Raw genomic sequence first — 21,479 nt, 5'->3', positions numbered from 1 at the left:
AGCAATTCTCACCATTTTTAGCTTGATTTTCATAAATAGAACTCCAAATTTTAGGTTTTAAAAGGGCGGCTGTACATGAACGCTCTTGCCAAACTGTCCGTAGATCAGTTCCTGTTGCCAAACAATCATCAAGGGTTATCTAGTTCCAGTGTGCTGAACCTACCACAATCTTTGGGACAAACTTAAGAGACACTGACTAAAGATTTATGAGACAAAATGTCCTTACTGCCTAAGAATCCCTTAAGTACACCATCTACATTTATGTAGTTGTCAAGCCATTTTCATAAATTGTAAATTGTCATTCATAAACTAAGCTGTATGGATGAACAGGAAATGTCTTTAAGATTCAAAATAAATCATAAATGTTTGATGTATAAAGAATTTATAATAGGGGTTTTAAGCTGAACGGCGTTAGTTTTGCTGGCTTTGTACAATTGATGAAGAACGAAAAAATCTGATTTTTTTCATCTTTTTTTTTTACGCGTTTTACATTCATATATGCCGTCTGGTTCTTGCAAAACCAACTTAAAAATTAGCAAATAATGCGGTTGCTGGACGGCATAATCTGAAAATTCACAAGTTCATTTTATCTTTTTAGATGCAGCTCAGAAAATGGTTTACCCACTAAAAAGTTCTTTAAATCTAAACGTAAATTGAAAACCTTAATGAAGAGTTATGGCACCTGATCTTTCACATAAAGTTTGTCGCTCCTCATAAAAAATCATAATTCATAAGATTGATATATATTTCAAAATCAAATTAGGTATTCTTATTTTTCAATTTTTAATGCAACAGGTGATTGTGGATGAATTTGCAGTTGTGGCTTAATCCTCGGTCATGGCTACTAAGTTAACTGGAGAAACGTGTGGAAGCTATATCCATGACCATAAACATTACGCAGGCGCCGTATATTCAAACACCATGAGCACCCACCTTCAGCATAAGCCAAAACGGATCCTTACCTCCACAGCAGGAAGGTCCGGAGGAGCCACCCGATTTAACGCACTTCGTCTCGGCCTGGTTGTGACTTCCGTGCGTTAATAAGGAAAATTTATATGCATATTATGCAGAGGAGTTCCAGTGCATTGTCTGCCTAACCCCAACATTCATTCAGAAAGAAAACAACAGAAAAACTAGTAAACTCTCATAGTAGCAGATAGCAACAGTTTCTAAAAAACACCAATCTCTTCCCGAGATTTTCATAATTCAAGAAATACACAAATGCCTCAGAATCAGATGATCAGCATATATCAGGTTCCCACTGCTGCGTGCGGAGTTTGTTCCACATTCAGGTAAAAGATCGCAATGTAAACCCAGATTTTCACATGAACATGTACAATCTCCAAGTTTCATGAAGCCGCTCTATGTACGGGCAAGTTCACTCCATTCTGTTCCTACCCATATTATGAAGTTCCGGTAAGAAGAATCAGGTACAAAGAAGAGAAAGACACCACATACCATCACTCTTCAAACTCGTTGTAATGGTCCAAAAGATAATTAGCAGCCAACTGCTCATTCTTGTTGCACGCAAAAAACACTTGGAGCACGATCGCTCTATCAAAGCCCATTGCTTCCAGCTGCAATTACAAATTTGAGCATTTAAGAGAAAAAGCGGAAGATCAGTCACCAAAATTGAAGCTTAGAATTAACTTATATATATATATATAAGCCTAGGACAGTGGGCCATATGATTCATGCTATACCGTGGAATGTGTATGCGTTTACATGCATGCATCCACATTGGTAGATTTCACAACTGATTATAAGTTAAAGCCACTTGCTCATTAGTTTATCTTGAAAACTTCAAGAGATAGTGATGCTTTGCGACCATACCTCCATACATTATAAGTTGCAAACTACATGGTGGATTTTTCCTTGATTATCATCAAGAATGTACAAAACAGTGATAGGCAAACAATGAGATCACCCAAAGTCAAACATGACGATATTATGCATCCACAAAATCAGTGGCAGGAACGAACAAATGATGATCTTGCAGATGGGGGTGAAGCACAGCTTTGCCAGAAGCAGCAGAGATTGCCCGAGTATATATCCAATACATTGCAGGCCAACCGTAAAGCTTTGGCCCATAAAATATGGGTTATTGTTTATATTCACGGGATAGAAATTTAGGAAGACGCTCCAAATTTTTCTGCCACACGACTTTTACTGACTTATCATTTCACTTAATTCTAGCTGCCTACTTTTGTGGAATTTGCAGCAGGACCTTGTACTTTTGATTTCTGGCTCTGCCAGAATCCAATTACTGATATTAACATCAGGTAGTGCACCCAAATTTTTGTTCAAACTAAAAAGCTGAAGGGCTAAGAATGCCGATTTCCCAGCTAGATCTATAGACAATCCAACACACAGCAGCAGGATGCTACACATCCAAAATACCCACATTTTGAAATTCACAGAACAGTATATGTTAAAAGGTGGTAATACCCTCAACATAAAGATGGGAGACTTGGTTGTCGATGCTCCATGAACATTTTTCTAAACTATTGTGCTTCTGCTTTAAAAGTAAAAGAATATAAATCATAAAAAGAACTTAAACCAAACCAACCAATAACTTACACGTTCAATGGCTTCACGCTCCTCTTGCGTAACTTGCACAGCCTGTGGCATGTTTGCAGCCGGTTGACTGAGAACATCCCTACTTCACAGTTATAAAGGATCAGAAAAAATTATCAAGCAGAAGAAAAGCATAGAAGTTATTTTTTCTCACCCTTCTGCCCCTTCTACAGGTTCATTTATAAGACGAAGAAAGTCTGCTTGATGCTCTTGAATGAGCCTCATGAGTTGAGGATTTTGTCGAGTCAACTCTTGAAGCATTGGCTATCAAACAGTAAAAGAGAATTGGAGAAACAAAATATGAAGTATCAAATAATAATCACATCCTACGGCAAACGAAAAGGAAAGCAACAATGAGGAAGGGAATGAAAGACCTGCAAGATCTGGGGGTTGGCTTGCACCATGCTCCTCAAGGCTCGAAACTGAAAATGTTCGTAAGTTTGAAAACTACAAGCTCATAATAGTAAGATAAATGATTGGAGACATCTCATGAAGAAGTTTCTATTGTTCGTACCTGCTGACTGTTCCTTAGAAAGTCTAAGCTACCACTTCCAGCAGCAACGCCCATGCTTGGAATACCCTATCGCCATAGGAGAAAATGCAAGAAAACGAGATCAACATGATTTAGATTCCAAAACTAGTTGGACTTCAAAATCCATAATGCACCCATTTAAGTACCTGGGGAAAAAGATCTAAAGGATTTGAATTTGGGCCACTTGGAGGGACCACTGGTTGAGGTTGTTGTGTTGCAGCAACAGAAGGATTTGCTGCCTCCCCAGCTGCAGGACCACGAGCAACAGATATTGGTGGTTGTGCTTGCTCAGGAATACCCTAACAAGAGAAAACAATAGTACGGAAGTGTAAAGGCTGACTAAACCAAGCTCCTGCAAACAAGAGAATGAACTAAAGTATAAGGTACTTCCATCTGTATATAGAACATCACGTTGCAATTTTTACTTATTTTTTGCACTTATCAAACTCAATTGACGATTGAGGCACTTACATGTGGACCATCATTTCGTACTATGCATTTCTTACAAAACCTTTTGACAAAACAGTATCAAAGGAGACTAATGAAAAACAGAAAAGAGCTCTGGAGAAAACCAATTTAGGACAAAGTAGAAGCCACTATTCCTCCAAGAAACTGGAGGATCCATTGCAGCTGTCTGAGAGAACTCTCTGTACAGTCACTCACCGAATACAAGTATTCAACAGCCCTCTCAGGGTTATTGTAAGCAGCTCGTAATGCACGAACAACTGTTTCTCTATCCCAACTTCCCCCACCCATGTCAAGAATCTGCTGAATAGTTTGCTCCAAGTTATTTCCAGCAACAAGATTTGATGCAGCTTGTCCATAGGCATCCAAGCTAGGGCTGCCAAAGATAAGATTAAGTGAAAACGTTGACCTAAGAAAACTGTAAAGTATTTATATGGCAAAAAGTAATTTGTCAATGATTAAAGTTATCATATGTGGACAGCAGAAAAAGGTGCATCTCATTAAAAAAAAAAAAAAATAGAACAGAGCATACTTGGACCAAAACAAGAACGTCAGAAACTAAACCATCCCGCAATTAAACCAAAAGGAGCTAATCAAGTGATAGAAAGTGCATAAGTCAAATCCTTTGCAGTTGCTTAGAATTCATACAAAGACAGCTCCAATATTTGGACAGCAAACCAACAATTTAATAAAACCTAGACTATCATAAACCAAGAACTTACCAACAGCTAGACCTTTTAGCCCTTTCCCCATCCAGAAACAAAAAATGTTTCAAATAAAAACGAGCAATTGGAAACTTATTATTAACAAACAACATTTGCTCATTCAAACTATCTTCAGGAAAGATACAGACTTCAGCCCATACAAGTTGCAGCTTCCAGCTAGTTGAGAGGGTCATGAATGTGTGTACATACTTACAAACATGAACAAGAGTGAGAGATTATGTATGTATTCACTAAGCATGTACAAGAAAAGGAGCATGGGCAATTACATGGTTGGAATTGTATCTACATCCATATGTTTATGGAACCTAAGATGCCAAAGTTAACATTTCTCAAACAATTATAATTGCAACTGGGCAACAGCATGGTCAACTTCTTCAGCAACTTACGGTTGTGTGGCAGGTGTGGGTGCAGGAGCAGGAGCAGGAGCAGGAGCAGGAGCAGGAGCAGGAGCAGGAGCAGGAGCTGGAGCTGGAGCTGGAGCTGGAGCTGGAGCTGGAGCTGGAGCTGGAGCTGCAGTTGCAGCTGGAGAAGTCACAGGCTGGGTACTGCTTACAACAATAAAATCACATAAGAGCAAACCTTAATAAGAAGCAGCTTAAAGATCGCCACATAGATATTAAAAATGCAAAAACCCAAAAAGTGTAAGAAAATTTATTATCACTTATCAGTATTGAATGACTTACGGAGCCAGAGTTGCTGGAGCAGTTTGAGGAGCAGCCGTTGGCAAAGTTGAAGAATTAGAGGGTGAAGAACTTGCTGCAACCTAGATAAACAAATGAATATCGCACATTTGTAAAGCATTAATCAATTTATTTTAATGATACCAAAGCATACAACAGGTTATGGCAACTCCAGAAGATACCATCTGACATGGGATCTAAACTATAAACTGACCAGAGAACTGAGCAAGCATCATGTCCCAAAAAAGTCGCTTATGTGTTTGAATGTACAGATTAACAAGCATCATGTCCCAAAAAAGTCGCTTATGTGTTTGAATGTACAGATCAAAAATCTAACTTAAAAAATCTGCAAAAGCCAAAAAAGAAGAAAAATCACTACAGAACTTGTCAAAAAAAAAAAGAAGCATTACTGGAGTTATTGAGGCTCCACTTGTAGGGGTCTTAGGCTGCAAACACATAACATCATAAAGAATGTGTTAGTTGAAATGGTGATAGTAACAAAAAGTTCAGAACAACAAAGATAAATGACCATTTAATTGAAGTTGTAACAGATAGACTGTACTGAACTATAGGTATCATTGTCAACCGTGTGGCTGGAGGGGAGAGTAATGTTCAGGCTCAGCTGTTACACAAGGCATGTAAGGTAGCACGGTCATGTAACTTGTGGTTCACTTGGTAAAGTCATGACCAGTTTAGCCCCAGTACTTCGTGTCTCGTGAGGATTTCTTGTCACCAACATAAGTATATGTTCAGTAGTTATAAAAAGCGTACAATAATAAAGAATGTAATTCCTTTAACATGGGCAGGTCACCCGCAAATCAAGAAGTAACCACCCGACCATCTAAAAGTAAGTTTCTCATTATTAAGGTCTGTACACGTAAAGAAATGTGCTGTTTTACACTTCAATGCAAGGTTTCAGCTGACCGCTAATAAACCATAAAGTATCATAACATGCAGCAGCTTAATTTCAAGACAACCACTAAAGCAAACACATGGCAGACAATAAATAAGCTAGATCATTTTTCTTTCAACAGTTTACCGAGGGTAAAACCTCGTTTTGTGAGTCTTAAGTTCTTAACATTAAGACTCCGTTGCTGGAAGACTTTTCAGCATAAGCAGTAGACCAACCCCTTTTATAGAGAAGCTGACTTGCATCAACATCATATGATAGAAAAAAGCTTCACCGTTCTGAAACTGATTTTCTTTCGTCGTTTAGAGAGGCACTTAATATTCCCTAAATAGTTTTCGTAGATGTCCAAACCACATTACTTTCTCACAATGAAGATAAATGACAATATTTATATCTTTGTTTCTTCCGCCCAAAACAAAAGCAAGAATAAGCTTAGCAGGATAAAAGTAACAAAGCCATGATAATAAAACAGGAGATCATGCCAAAAGGATTTAAAACTAATCATATTGAACCAAAAGTTTGTTTTCCTCGTCAAATGTCAAATCATATGTAATAATCAGAAAACAAGTTCTAGAAACAGCCGCATAAGTCTCTAGCTGGACAAGAACGTAAAACTTACTTTAGTTAACATTATGACAATAAAATTATTTTCAGCAACTTTATTGTCAACCAGTGTGGTTTCATCTTTCAGCACCTTCCCTTGGTGAATAAGTAGTTGCTGAGCACATGGATAAACATCTTGACCATGGATGGTTTCTATGTGTTTCTTGACGGCAGCAACCTGCAGAAAATAAATAAAACAAAATAAAACACAAATCAAAGCATCACATATTGGAAGAAATCATACTCACACTTCCACGAGAGACTGCCCAATTTGACAGCAGCAGTTTTCCCAACAACAGAACACTTTGTGACAATATAGGGTAAGAACTCCCTGAAAATAACTCGGTATATCGAGCCCATAAATGGCAGATCAAGAACACTACGATCTGCTGCAATTCCCCATCAGTCCAAGGTGACATCATGACACCACAGAATATATCACTAAAGAAAATTCGGTACCACATATTCCCATTCAGAAGTAAATAAATTTACGCGCAAGCAGAATAGTTTACGAAATTATTGGGGTAAATCAACTGGAAAGATGAATGACGCTAAGCAAAATTCACCAGAAGCAGATCTCAAAGAAGACCGAATCCATCATTTCAACTCAGAATAATGCACTAATGCTAATGATCGATAGAAATTGGATAGCACAACAACCAAAAATGCGCGGGAGAGAAGAGAAAGATATAAAGAGACGGAAAGAGAGAAGGGCACCGTATCGGAGGGTTCCACATCGATCTCGAAGTGGTTCCCCTTCAACGTCTTCACGAACAGCTTCATCTCCGATTCTCCGACCACCTTCTCTCTCTCTCTCGCACACCAAATACCAACGTTATCTCCCTCGGAAACCCGCCTTTGCTTCTTTCCCAAGAGATTCCTTAACCGCGAACTCGCTCGATCTCGCTCTCTCTCACCTAGCTGCCCACATAACGTTCATATTAAAATATCATATCTTTATGTTTTCAGATGCCGGTAAAAAATTTTCTGCCCCATTCAAGCAAATCCCTCAAACACTCTTCCTTTTCCCATAAATTGAAAAATTTAGTTGACGAAGACAGGAATAACATTAAATTATTAAACAACCTAACATCACAAAGATAGAGTCGCCACATATACCAAATTGTACTCACTTTTGGATAACAAGATAACATTGCATATATAAGATACAAAGAGCCTGAACAATATACAAAAAATTTAATGAACTTATTTCTTTGGATGCATAGTTATATTTGATGCATAATCAAAATTTTAAGGGAATAGATGTTTGCAGATATTGTGAATTCCAAAATAAAGGTTGGTGGTGATCTGAAAAACGAAGATACTTTGTTAAGTTTTGTTTCTTATCTGATTGGTCTCTAGCCCTCGCACCTACATTCCCTCCATGGAATCTCCTCTTAGTTTTCCAATGTTAACCAACCCTATCCTCTTTCTTTCCACAACATTCAATGCCGACATTATCAAAGCCGTTGCAGATAGAAAATAAGAATTTGTTCCTTTCTTTTTGGGCACCAAACAGCTCTTTAGAGGAGTAAACTGCATGAATTCTAATGGGATCTATGATGCTAGATTTGAGTCAGACTATGTAAATGAGTTCAACTTTAATTGAATCCTAAACAGGATCGAGCTCATATTTGAGTTTGATTGTGAAATTATATTTGGACTTTGAATCTAATTACTATTTTTTTTTTTTTTTTGCCAAATCTAACTGAGTCTGAGTTAAAATTAATAATATGATATGTCCAACGGATTTATGTATTGTCAATATGGTTCTTTTAGGGTTGAGGCCTAATCATATATAATTCAGTAAAGGTTGTATTGGATAACTTTGGATCTTAGATCTGAGACTGCATAAAAAAATATGCTTTGAAAGATAATCAGTTTAAACAAACTGAGGATCTTAGTAGCATAGATTTAAAATCCATGCTACATGTTAAAAACCATGAATTTAAGGTCGGATGGAAGGTGGTCATGGATCTTAAATCCATGAATATGAGATCTTAGTATCTCAAGTCATCATGGGTCTGAGACACGCAGTGACACAAACACAACCTAAAGGTCTTTTCTTTTAACTTCGTTTGACTTGAACTCTTCTATTTTTCAGTGGCAACATATTTTTGTTACTCGTTCAAACATTTAACAATATGAAAAAAATACACCTGACCTTATAATATTGATAAAGGCACACTTAGATATTTGAACAGTTAATTCAAAAGTTTTATAAGCTTGTTTTTTGTTATATCTACCATTAAGTTGGCAAAATGTCTTTAACTTTACCAATGGAAGTATGTCTTTCATGTTACGCTGCTAACATAGGAAGACATGTTTCCACGTTTTATTATCCGGGTATTTCAATAATTTTATATGGTCAATTTTTTCAAAGTCTTACTTTTTTGCCCTTATAGTGGAGGGGTCTACCATTTAAGAAATAAATGCAGTTTGGTCATTTTCAATATATAACACATGGTCCCTTGACCATAAGATATAATCTTCTCTATGCCAACTGGCATAAATTCCAATTGTATAACTTTTCAATATGAATAATAAAATGCATTGACCTAACTATTTTAAACACTAAATAAACTGACTACAGTTGAACAAGCATTAAAACCAATTAATATAATTACAAAAAAAGTATATCAATGAACCTTAAGCCTGCTTTGTTGAGTATATATATATATATATATATATATATATATATATATATATATATATATATATATATATAGAGGCTGTATTGGCTCGATTGAAAAAAGCCTCATTCTTTGTACAGATCTTTCCGGTACTAGAGTTTGAATTCAAGGAGAACGCATTTGATGCCGCATTACATCAACGGTGACTTCATATACCTGAAAAGTCAATCGCCGATGAGCAAAATCTCCAAACAACTGCTGCCTACTCTCACCGGATACGATTACAACATCCAAGTATTTGTTTCAATATAAAATTATTTTGTTTTTTTTTTATTAAATATATTTTGTAACATCTCAGAAGTTTAGTCTCGTATCGAAGATTGTGAGAGATTTTCAAGGACTTATAAAGGGGGGCTATTAATGAGATGATTGTCGTGGTTTCTAGCCTTTTTAGGATTGGAACCAAAATTGCTAGGGGGCGGGTTGGGATCCGTCGAACCAAGGGCCCGAGCCCGGAAGTGGGTCGGATTGTTATAGTGGTATCAGAGCAGTTTTAACACTGAGACTTGGGTCCCACACGCACGGATGCGTGTGCCTTAAGGGGAGTGGATTGTAACACCCCAGAAGTTTAGTCTCGTATCGAAGATTGTGAGGGATCTTCAAGTACTTATAAAGGGGGGCTATTAATGAGATGATTGTCCTGGTTCCTAGCCTTTTTAGGATTAGAACCAAAACTGCTAGGGAGCGGGTTGGGATCCGTCGAACCAGGGGCCCGAGCCCGGGAGTGGGGTCGGGTTGTTATATATTTGGTAGGTTGAGATGAATGAATTATGCATTTAGATCAAGCTTTTTGTTTTATATACTTCAAAATGCCTCCAAAATAAAATTTTGATCAAGTTGGATCCCCACAATATGGCAATCTTCGGGTCCTATCCAACTTGTACTTTTTAAGAATCCAAATCCAAGAAATGAGCAGTCCAGCTCACACCGCCGCCTGGCCGGATTTCTCTGCGGCTAAATTTCGGTTCGGGTCCTTCCTAAAGTCGACCCGTTTACAAAAGAATTGCATCTGCGGATAACCGCCCTCTTTGCGCGAACAGACGAAGGATTTTATCCATTCCTTCCCTCTTCATCATCATCAGCAGCTACAGCTGAAGGAGGACGAAGCAGCAGAAATGACTTCTCTGGTCTCTTCCTTTACTCATCCCTCTCCAATAAAACTCTTCTGCTCCTCCTCATACTTTAACAAGGTAAACTAATAGAACTCTCTCTCTCTCTTTCTCTTTCCATCTATCTGTCTATCTATAACACAGAATGTCTGCTGCAGGGAACCTCAATTGCATCCTTCCCCCATTGGTTTTGAGAAGAAGGAAGAACCAACCAACCATCTCTATCGTCTGCCGGATTTCTTCACCACCCGTCGCCAATGAAACCAGTGCTCCTGTTGGTGAGTTGCTCCACTGAGCTTGTTGGTCGATTTATATGATGGTTTACTGTGTTGTGGTTTTCCTAGAAATGAGGATGGTTGTGTTTCTTTGTTGTCATTGTTGATATGCTTGATGGTTATCTGGTTTACAGGTAGGTTTAGGCTCGACAATTTGGGGCCGCAGCCTGGTTCCAGGAAGAGACAGAAGAGGAAGGGAAGAGGTATTGCGGCGGGGCAGGGGAACAGCTGCGGGTTCGGCATGAGAGGCCAGAAGTCCAGGTCAGGCCCCGGCGTTAGGCCTGGTTTCGAGGGTGGGCAGATGCCGTTGTACCGGCGAATCCCGAAATTGCGCGGCATTGCTGGGGGTAACTGTTCTCTCTGCATTTCCATCTCCATTTACTTATAAAGTTCTGCTTGATTGTTTCTTGAATTGTTTTGGTAGTCTGAGTTGGCGGTTAAGGTTTAAGATTACGAATAAAATCGAAATCCTACTGAAAATGATATTTTGAAAGCTGGAGTAAGTAGAAGTTTCTGGGGCTTAGTTCAAGATGATATCCTGCTTGGCGAGAAAAAGAAGCCTTGGTGCTTTTGCACCATCGCAATTGAATTATGATAATCAAGCAGCGTTTATTCTTTTTGAATGATAACTATAGGCGACATTCTATGAAAGTTCAGGGAGATCGGTACTACCTATATGTGGGTTTGTTGCATTTTGAAGCTGATAAACGGTGCAACTACTTTCCGTTCTCATCACTTCTGAATACTAAGACCAGTAATGAATGACCAGAAGTGGATTTATACTTTTGCCATTATTTTACGAGTGCCTGAAGAAGAAGCTGTACAATGGCTTCCTGCCTGCAGTCTACAAAAGCAACATTATTGGCTGCTTTTCTTCTATCCTGTCCTCCATTTGTTAACCACTTTGGCTGAACCATCCTTTGTACCTTGATTTACCTCAGCTCTCTCATTTTGTTCTGATCTATTCACTTGTATTTGAAAATCATGTTATGGTTCAACAACTTTCTTGAGAAGCCTTCCATATGAGATTGAAGAGGCATTGCATAAAATAGGATGATACCTCTTTTCCAATGCTTGTGAGGGATTTAGCGGCTAAATCCCGTCATGCCAGTTTTTATTAGTTCTCCTTGATGGTTGACGATAGTCAGTGCATATTCCTAGGTTACATGGAAGAACATTCAAAGGAATGGGGGGAATCTGCATATGTTTCCTCTGCATGCTAGTAAGTCCTAACCTAGCGTTTGTCTACATTCATCATTTACCAGCTACCTTCTTGGAGAAATATGGTCTTCAACATTTGCTGGCTATCCTCCTGTGGACGGATCAAGAATCTACATTTAGTTTGATGATGATCCAATTCTTAAGGGATAATGGACCACATAGTCTAATTTATCTCAGTAATGCCCGTTCATGTTTTGCACAGAAGTCCATAGACAGTTTCTCTGAAGAAAATGTTTGAGTCTTTACTCTCACTCCTTGCAAGTGGCTCCTTATGCCAAAGTATATCCCATTATACCTGGTTAGTCAACAGACTAAGTTAACTTTTGTTTTAATGCCATCGGAGAGAAACAGTTCACAATTTAGTTTCTAAATTTATGTTCTCATAACTATTAGTTTCAAGTCTTAGACATGATTGCTGTCATAAAAGTGTCTCACACCAACTTTAGTTCCAACAGATGGATGGATTTTGTTACTTGGATGCTGAAGTGAGTGCATTGGCCCATTCTGTCAATGTACAAACAGGCAGAGTTATCGTTTGTACTCCAGTAATTGGCTGTTTTTTGTGGTTTAGGAAGCAAATGTATTGAGCTACTCTATGAATGTAAACATACATGTATATCAGTTGAGAATCCAATGAATGAGCCTTCTTGTTCTGATGCCAGAACGGCTTCTGAATTCAAGAGTGTCTGATGTATCACCTCAGTCTCCAATACTATGGTTTTGCTAATGCTGTGACAAACCTTGTGATTCTTCAACATCTTCTGATAATTATTGTGGCTTGATGTGAATCTGTTGTTGTTTTATCTGCTCCACATCTGCCTCCTGCTCTCAACCTTTTTCTTCCCTTCATACAAGCTACTCCTTGCTGCAAAAATTTCCAAGGGATGATATCTGTAACACCTCTTTTATGTATTCTATTGATTAATTGCTATCCCTTGGTTTTCAGGTATGCATGCAGGTAAACCGAAGTATGTTCCTGTGAACTTGAAAGATATTGAAGCCGCAGGCTTTAAGGAAGGGGATGAAGTATCGCTGGAGTCCCTGAAGACAAGAGGATTGATAAACCCATCCGGTAGGGAAAGGAGACTTCCTTTAAAGGTATGCTTTTATTTTCCCATCTGCCTGTTATACTGGAGTTTTAGCTTTCCTTCTGCATGTAATTGAAATTTAGAGCTCTTGTTCTTGATGTTTCAAGCATTGTGATTTTCTCTGGAAGGTCCACCGAGTTGCTTTTCCTCTCTAAATTATCTGCATGGCATTTTTCTTGTGGAAACGGAAAATCTCATTCTACTTATTGTTTTATTTTGTGCCTGAAAACAAATAAGAAAAATATGAAACACTAAGGCCCATCTTATAGCCCATTTCCTGAAATTTGACCAACACTTTCAAGTTTCTTGAAGAAATGCACACATATGGTTCATAGGTCTCATTTTACTGTGCTTTGATTTCTGGATGGTTGATGAGTTTTTTTTTTTCTCCTGAAGTGAGGTTAGAATGGAATTGCAATATTGATCCATTGCTCTCTTCATGTTTCTTCTTTGAAAACAAAAGATTCTTCATGTGAAACAGTTTGTGAAAGGATTTGATGAAAAGGCTAACATGTCTTGGAACAAAAAGTCTCTTCTCAACATAATTAGAGGATGCAAATGTAGGAGAAAATGATGAAATTTGAAAAAGGTGCAGCTATATTTACATGCTCCCCAATATGCATAATGGCAACCATCTTAGTAGGCTGACATGTGGATTTTCTTGCCCTTGAGAATATAGCATGTCCTTTTCCTGGTAGACAATTTGCATGCAAAATTGTAATAGCTAGGATCATTGTAAGGTTGCATATGGCAAGTATTTATGGTTCAAATGCAACCCAAACTGGATGAACAGATCTTAGGAGATGGTGAACTGAGTACTAAGCTGCATGTGAAAGCTCGTACCTTCTCCACTTCAGCTAAAGAGAAGCTGGAAGCTGCTGGATGCACTCTAACTGTGCTGCCTGGGAGGAAAAAGTGGGTGAAACCTTCGGTTGCGAAGAACTTGGCTCAAGCAGAGGAGTACTTTGCAAAGAAGAAAGCTGCGTCATCTGAAGCTGATTCATCATCTGCTTGAACCGTTTGAGAAACATGACCAAGACCCTATTTCATCAACTCAACAAGTATGGAATCGCATACCTATTAATTAGTCCCTTTTTTTTTATCCCTTCTTGAATTCACAAGAACATTACCCTTGTCTTACACTGCAGGTCTTTTAGTTCGACATGCAGACGAAGGATGTTAACTACCTTTCTGTTTGAAGAAATGGAAGAGAAAACTCTAAGTTCTTTTTCTTCCTCACCCAATCTGCTTGTTTGTTGTCATTAGGATATAGTTCTTTTGATTCGTTCTTTATTTTGGTTTCATGGTGGGAGAACTTAAAATCTCATGTTTTTTATTACCACATACCATCATTTTGCTTGTAATTAATACTCTTGGTTCTTCATCACATCAAGGTTGAACTTATTGTTGCTCTCTGCTTATCTAAATAACAAAATTTCTTTGTAGGCAGGACTACGGAATGACCTCTGTCGGATCGCAACTAGAAATCACTTTGGGTACCTCTCTCTCTCTCTCTTTCTTGAAAACAAATGGTTGTCAGGCTTGAGAAAATAGATTTATCATGTTTCTACTCCACTAGAGACAATACGCCACTTTTTTATGCGTGAGGGTTTAATCTTCTAAATATTCGTTTCCATTTCATGTCGGCGAACCTTAAAAAGAGATATACATTGCCAACATGCGTCGGCCTGAACCAGATGCATTCTTAATTTTTTTTAAAAAAATAAGTAATAGAACTTTTAAAATATTTAATAAGAAAAAAGTACTCATTTTTTCAACCCATGTATCGCTAGCACTGTTTCTGTTTGCAGGCTTGACCAGATGTGGATCTTGGTGGGAGCTGCACAGGCTCGCCTTACCATTGTTATGGAGAAATCAAGAAAATAGACGTGGAAGAGAAGCGGATAATGCATTCAGTTTCCTTTTCTTTTCTAGAGCAAGACAAGAAAAGCCCTCCCCAGATAATTACAGAAGAAAAACTTTTGGCCGTGCTTTCTAAGAACATTATGGTATTAGAACACATTCTCTTAAACACATATTAATCAAGAAACAGCATTTTATTACTTCAGAAAACATGGCGTGACTATGTTTAGCTAGAAATAGTATCTATGATCACACCTGGTTTTCTGAAACACTAATATAGTGTTTTTTTCATACATGTGTTCTACAGTGTTTTTTTTTATTAAACACCTTCAAAAGTAAGCTTGGGCATCGGGCTTGGGTATCCGATGGGTACTCGGTATTCGACCCAATCAGTATCAGGTACTTGGCTCGATTGGGCCTGGGCTTGGATGTCGAGTGTCGAGTCTGAACTCGATTTTCGGGTGTCGGGCCAGCCCATGCTCAACTGTTATCGGCCCGGTCCGGCCTGATGCCCAGACCTTCAAAATTATCCATGAATTTTGGGATTGGGATTGTTAACTTGTTATAGAATTGCATAAAACTTACTCAACTTTTAATGCACTTTAAAAAACTGCCTAATGTTTGAAAGATTACAATGACCACTTATGTTGTTAAAATAATTCAAAAGGCATAGTTCATAAAAAGAAAACATTAAGCAAAATTTGTTTTAGTACAGCTTTTTTTTGCAATCTAGTCACAATTCCTCGTAATTTGGCATATTACTAGACTTTCTCAAATTTTACAAAAAACAATGGCATATATATATATATATATATATATATATCAGAGAGAGAGTGAGAGAGGGAGAACTTCTTTTGACCAATATGCAAACCTGTGTCATAATTTTATGAATTAAATGGCGAGGCTGCTCATTCGGTGAATTGTTCAGTTCGCTGATTCAATTGAATCAGCACAAAATATTGTAAAACATTTATTAAAAAAATGAAAATTATAAAAAAATTAACAAGAAATTATTTACTAGAATATGAAAAAACTGATACGAGTATACGTGTATGACACTCTCAGATCGGCTACCTAATGAATCCGGTTTTCCTCGTCAGGCCCATTCCGTGACACCAGATAAAACCAATGTTCATCTGCCCCCATGGGGGCAAACTTTACGAGAAATAACAGTCCTTCCTTCTTGATATTGCTCACAGTACTTTTCAATCGTCATGAGTTTGAGTTGAAGAATAGACTTAAACCATGACTACCGGGAAGTTGCACGCATTCCCTTCTCACGGCAAGCCATTTCCCAACGACGATTTAGGGGTTTATATGAAGTTGGTATATATATCCGATTTGGATTGAATATTTGATGGAATCATTCTAGACAAATCATATATGAGACAAAATTTAATATCTAATTTAACTAAGAAATTGGTTTGGATTCAGATTTAAGAACTGACATATGATTGGACCCGGATCAGATTTAGTTTTAAGCAAATATCCTATATCAAATGCTTTTACATTTTGAAAATCAGCCAAATTCGATTCAAAATTCAGATTTGAATATAAATGTAAAAAATTGGTGTTCTAATCAAATTCAAATTGTAAAAGTGGATTCAGATTTAAATACGACTTTTCTTTTTTCACATGCGAATGCAAATAGTGAATACCGACGAAGTCAGATTCAAATTCGAACACAACTTTTCTTCATTCATATTTGAATGAGAATATATGAATATCCAAAAAAAGCAAATGCGTTGACAGAGTGACCTCAACATTTACACTGATTATGTTCCAAAAACAGAACAAATTGATTAAGCTCTGCCATTAGAATGGTTTCGATTTTACTGCTGCCCAGCTGAGTAGCGATGGTCGGAGAGAGAGAGAGAGCGACGAATGATCTGCAGCCGCATGATGATCTGATCTTAATGAAGGTGGAGTGGCGATCGGACGCCGGAAAAAATGCATGCCTGTGATGGAAAGCTTACTTTTCTTACATGGCTCATGGATGGCCCTTAATTCTTCCCGGACAGTACCATTCATTTCTGAAGATGGACGCCGGCTAAAGGATCGCTTTCAAGATGGAAGGCAACGGAAGCAAGCTCAATCATTCGTGATTCACCACGCGGAAGAAGACGCTTGGTGGAGGCCCAAAGATGTAACTAGAGGCTGCTCGAAAGGCTCACATCCACGGCCGTCGATGCACAACATCCATGGCCGCGCAGCTCCCACGTCCCCTCTGCCAAGACCTCAAAAAAAAAAAAAGGCTTCCGAGGTTTACGAAGAAAATTTCCTCCTTGCACAACGCAAAATTTCTGCAACCCATGAATATAATAACGATAAACAGCATTCGTAAGCACACGCCACACATGCAAGAATCATGAAACGTGACATCCTGAAAACGAAAAGTATGAGCATAATTAGGAGGAACACGATCAAATTGATCTAAGAATTCAAGAGTTATGATGCAAAAAGTAACTTTTCAAATTGAAATTTCAAAGAGGATGTACTATAGGTTCACACAGGCGACCGGAGTTTTTATGCTGAAGGTAAACATTAAGAAAAGTTCAAATTTCAATCTGATTTACGTTTGGATGTCTATTTTGGAGGAAACGAAGGCCTGCCACTTGGAAGTTGTCTTGCGTATACAATATGGACTTTGAACTCCCCTCCCAAGCTTATCTTCATTTTAATAGTGTTGATTTGTTTGGAGAATCTATGGCGAAGCCCACCATATATTCAAATCTCGTGGGTGAGAGTGATCCGATGGATCTTCAGTAGAAGATGATGGGCATATAGGAACAGTAACATTAATTTGTTTTGTCAAATATAGGAGGGACCCAATCTTACCCAACATATCATGAATGTCAATCCCTCTTTATCAAGCAATTGGGTGATATGATTTCTATATCAATTTACGATAGTTCACATGCCTCCTAGAACACTTGGGAGGCTGTCTAAGTCAAGGAGTTGTAATCATATTCTAAAATTTGGTAGGGATGCAAAAGATTCGAATCTGAGCCAACTAAATGCATTGGAATTCTGGATGGAATTGGAGTAGGAATGGGCAGGAAATAAGCAAACGACCCCACCCCTCATTTGCATATTGGAAGCGTTTCGACTCTGATATTTGGGTCCTACTTTGAAAGCTCATAGGTCAATAATGGCTTCTATGACATAAGGAAATACTTCCATATGTGGTAGAAGTCTCTAGTGGAATAGAGTTTATGTCTATCCTTTCTGCAAGTCGGTGAAGCCCCTATGGCAAGGAAAAGAGGTCGAGACTTGGCTTATAAAGGAGGTTATTAAATAGATGGTTGTCTTGGTTCATAGCTTTTTTGGAGACTGGAGCCAAAATCGATAGGGGGGTGGGTTGGGATCCTTTAGACTAGGAGTCTGAACCCAAAAGTGAAGTGAGTCAGGTTGTTAAAGTTTTTATATAATGTCTATGGCATGCCTAACTTTGAGGGAGGGAGAGAGAGGGTTCTGGCAATTTAGTTGACAAGAAGTGGTGAGGCTAGTTAGGTGGAATATTAGCAGCTACACTGAATGATTAATCATTTGTCAAACTCATGGCTGCCATCAACTTGAAGGCCTTAAGTCAAACTCAGGGGCGGAGTCAAGAATTTTTTTTTTCTTGAGAAAGTTGAACTATATTTTTCAAAACTTTTGTAGGGACCTAAACTATATATTTTTCGAAAATTTTACAAGGGCCAAACTAAATTTTTTAAAAACTATAACAAAATTTTTTCCCCAAAACCTCAAAAGGGGCAATCGTCCTAGCATTCGACTCTCCTGTTGGTCAAACCCTGAATCGAGAGATTACGTCAAGAACCTACTCAATCAGTTATCAAGCACTTGATTGCCACCAACTTGAAGGTTTTAAGTTGAATATTTAGTTCTAAGAGGCTAACACACGTGCATGTCGAGCTCGGCCCTAGCTTCTTTTTAAGCTTTAAGGTGAGCGGCGATTGTTCCACCACTCTGAAGAGAAGCCATAGCGGCTCCCCCAACCCCGTGCCCTTTGCCTCATGAGTTCATAGTGCATGGTCGGGGATCTTTTATAGTCGAAAACAACAGCACACTGGGTTGTGACAGAACTCTAGGTCGAACCCCAATTGGTAGATTATGGCAAAAGACTAAATGGGGCCTCTTGATTTCATCAACTTGAAGGTTGAGCAACTCATCTGCACCACTTGTGCCATTGATCCAACAGCATACTTGGAGCTCTTCAACTCACATGGTCAACAAAACAAGCATATGATGTTAATTAGTCAAAGACCATATAGGTCTTCATACAAAAAATTCAAGGGCTATATTGGCATTTCAGTGGGCTCTCAAGGCCTGAGCTTATCCATCAGACACTAGAACTTTCAATCTCATAGAAAATTAACCAGTGTGGAAACACTTTACCTCTCCAACCCCCAAAATTCAATGAGACAGTGAGACGTTTGGATTTCTCCAAATAAAACTGCAAAGAATCTTCAAGATAAGCGCTGGAGCTGAGGCCCCCCATGAGGGAATTTCCTAATACCAACAAACATGTCAACCATTGGAAAATGACGGTGAGAGCAAAATAGTGCACTAGCAACAAAGGCCCTATCCATCAAACATTCAATTGATAAAGAGGGCAAAATAAACATACAACCCTAATTAAATGCAGTTCTTGTCAGATGTGCCTGGAGGGCTACCGCGGACGTTAACATGCATTTGTTGGTGCCAGGGGTGGAGCCAGAGAAAATTTTGGCTAAGGAGGCACTAATTAGAAATATAAAATTTTTAAGGAACACCAATATGTAAATGAGAAAAATTACTCAAAAATATCGGCATAAAAATAAGAAGGCTTTGTTTTTTAAGGAATCTGTGTGGGTAATTGCCCATACATAGCCCAACTCTAACTCTGGCCTTGCACCTGCCCCTGGTTAGTGCCAACAAGAGCTCGACCTTTGAGTTGAATGAGGTCAAGAGTTCGATATTTGAGGTGCGCCACTCTGATCCTAATTAGCTAGTATACGATTACATATGTTTGCTGTTGACAACAAGAGATCGAGATCCGGCTAGGTGGGTTTGGTTTAAGGCCCTTTTGTGTCGGAGGAGGTCAAGATTTCAATACTAAGGATGCACCACTCTTATCCTAATCAGCTAGTCTTAAATTAGAAAGAAAAGTTCTCTCGTTCATAGTAATTGCGCCTCATGTGGCTTGGAAAACATGGGTATGGAGTGCATGTGATTGGGGAGCCATCATAATTAATGCACCCAGTGGGACCTTCCTTTTGAACATAAAAGCACCAAGTCTACTATTACCATATTTTATTCAAAATCACTAGGGGGTTGGTTAAGTTTGGGGCTGGTTGATTGGTTTCCGCTAGGATTTATTGAAAATTCCCGTTAGTTGAGCTAAGACGGGACAAAACATTACCTTAGACCATATTGACAATTTTATTTTAAAGTCATTCAGCTCGTTTGACAAATGGAACAGTTTATAACTTTTTCATGAATCGTTCCAATTTTTTGAGCATATTTATAAAACATTTTTCAAAGTGTTCCATGAATCTGTTCCAATCTTCGAACCATATTCATGCTACAGTTACACACTGTCCCATTTACCAAACAATTCATTCAGGGCCTTTCTAAATGTACCTGAACTAGTCTTACAAAAATAGGATACTGAGTAGAATTGGCTCTAGAGCTAATTAGTGTTATAAAAAATGGTTTGAATAGTGAATTCGACTCAAATTGGTGGCGAACTGATTCGATCCCATGGCCGGTTCAGGAATAATGTGTGCAACATGTCAAGTTTTTGCAAATTCAAGGCTTCATGAATGGTATATAATGCTGCCTTGCTGGTGCGTGCAAAGAGAAAGAGAGGCTGGTAAACCGCAAGGCCCCGGCCAGAATCAACAAAAGACCAGCTAACCGGACCCAGCTCATGAGAAGAACCAGCACCACTAATTAGCCATAGCTGCAAAGAGGTGTGAGGAATAAGGTCGATCCGGGTCGAACCCAAAACAGCCAGAGAAACTGCAAACCCCCATAACCTCACCAACCTCACCTAGCAAACCATGCAAATGGGTCAGGCGATCTGAAATAAACTCGGTTTGAATTCAGTTATAAAGATGATCAGGTGGTTGACTGTAGTTGGCTCGGTTCACTTGATGCTGCAACTATGCTTCCATGTGAAATATCTAGCAATTAGAAAAGAGTTAGTTCCTCAAAAGATGACATCCATATTGGTTTAGTAAAGAAATGAACAAAATACATGCTTGATCAACATAATCGATTGTATGGTAATCAATTTTAAAAAATTCTACACTTTATTTTCAGCAAGACTTTGGTAGAGTCAACTTGACCCAGCAGGCACCACCAAGTCAAAATATTAGTCGAGCCGGGCACCTTTCAGGTGGCATTTGCCCCATGAGCCACTCGGCTGGCCAACCGCATTAATCGAAAGGCCGGGGAGCTCATGTGGCTCCGGTGAGCACGCAGGTCTACGTTGGCGAGGTTTCTTTCTTTCCATTTTGTATCGATATCAAAATTCTCTTGATTGATTGCACCCAATGCCTGTCACTAAACATCACCACACAGTAGTCATGGGCGTGTGAGACAAGTTGTGCCACCTCTCTCTCTCTCTCTCTCTCTATATATATATATATATATATATATATATATATATATATATATATATATATATAGAGAGAGAGAGAGAGAGAGAGAGAGAGAGAGAGAGAGATGGTAAGACCCAGCCATATT

The 21,479-nt window shown here is 38.6% G+C and overlaps 2 protein-coding genes across 2 annotated transcripts; one reads left to right on the top strand and one right to left on the bottom strand.

Annotated features, from left to right (window-relative positions):
• Positions 1-1,113: 1,113 nt before the first annotated feature.
• Positions 1,114-7,413, bottom strand: LOC116258873 (ubiquitin receptor RAD23c-like). Its single transcript, XM_031636309.2, has 12 exons — positions 7,210-7,413; positions 6,509-6,670; positions 5,390-5,425; positions 4,983-5,062; positions 4,686-4,844; positions 3,773-3,950; positions 3,256-3,408; positions 3,092-3,157; positions 2,952-2,999; positions 2,732-2,841; positions 2,581-2,659; positions 1,114-1,577 (listed from the first exon to the last, which is right to left on the bottom strand). The coding sequence occupies exons 1-12, from the start codon at positions 7,273-7,275 to the stop codon at positions 1,461-1,463; spliced, it is 1,254 nt and encodes a 417-aa protein (XP_031492169.1). The 5' UTR covers positions 7,276-7,413; the 3' UTR covers positions 1,114-1,460.
• A 2,802-nt stretch (positions 7,414-10,215) lies between these two features.
• Positions 10,216-14,291, top strand: LOC116258876 (50S ribosomal protein L15, chloroplastic). The gene is made up of 6 exons (XM_031636315.2): positions 10,216-10,375; positions 10,453-10,572; positions 10,704-10,916; positions 12,737-12,888; positions 13,672-13,939; positions 14,027-14,291. Exons 3-5 carry the CDS (start codon positions 10,811-10,813, stop codon positions 13,891-13,893), a joined length of 480 nt encoding a protein of 159 aa, XP_031492175.1. The 5' UTR covers positions 10,216-10,375; positions 10,453-10,572; positions 10,704-10,810; the 3' UTR covers positions 13,894-13,939; positions 14,027-14,291.
• Positions 14,292-21,479: the final 7,188 nt, after the last annotated feature.

Source organism: Nymphaea colorata, chromosome 8 (genome assembly GCF_008831285.2).
Source record: "Nymphaea colorata isolate Beijing-Zhang1983 chromosome 8, ASM883128v2, whole genome shotgun sequence".
NCBI lineage: Eukaryota > Viridiplantae > Streptophyta > Magnoliopsida > Nymphaeales > Nymphaeaceae > Nymphaea > Nymphaea colorata.
This window is presented reverse-complemented; position numbering and strand designations above follow the sequence as displayed.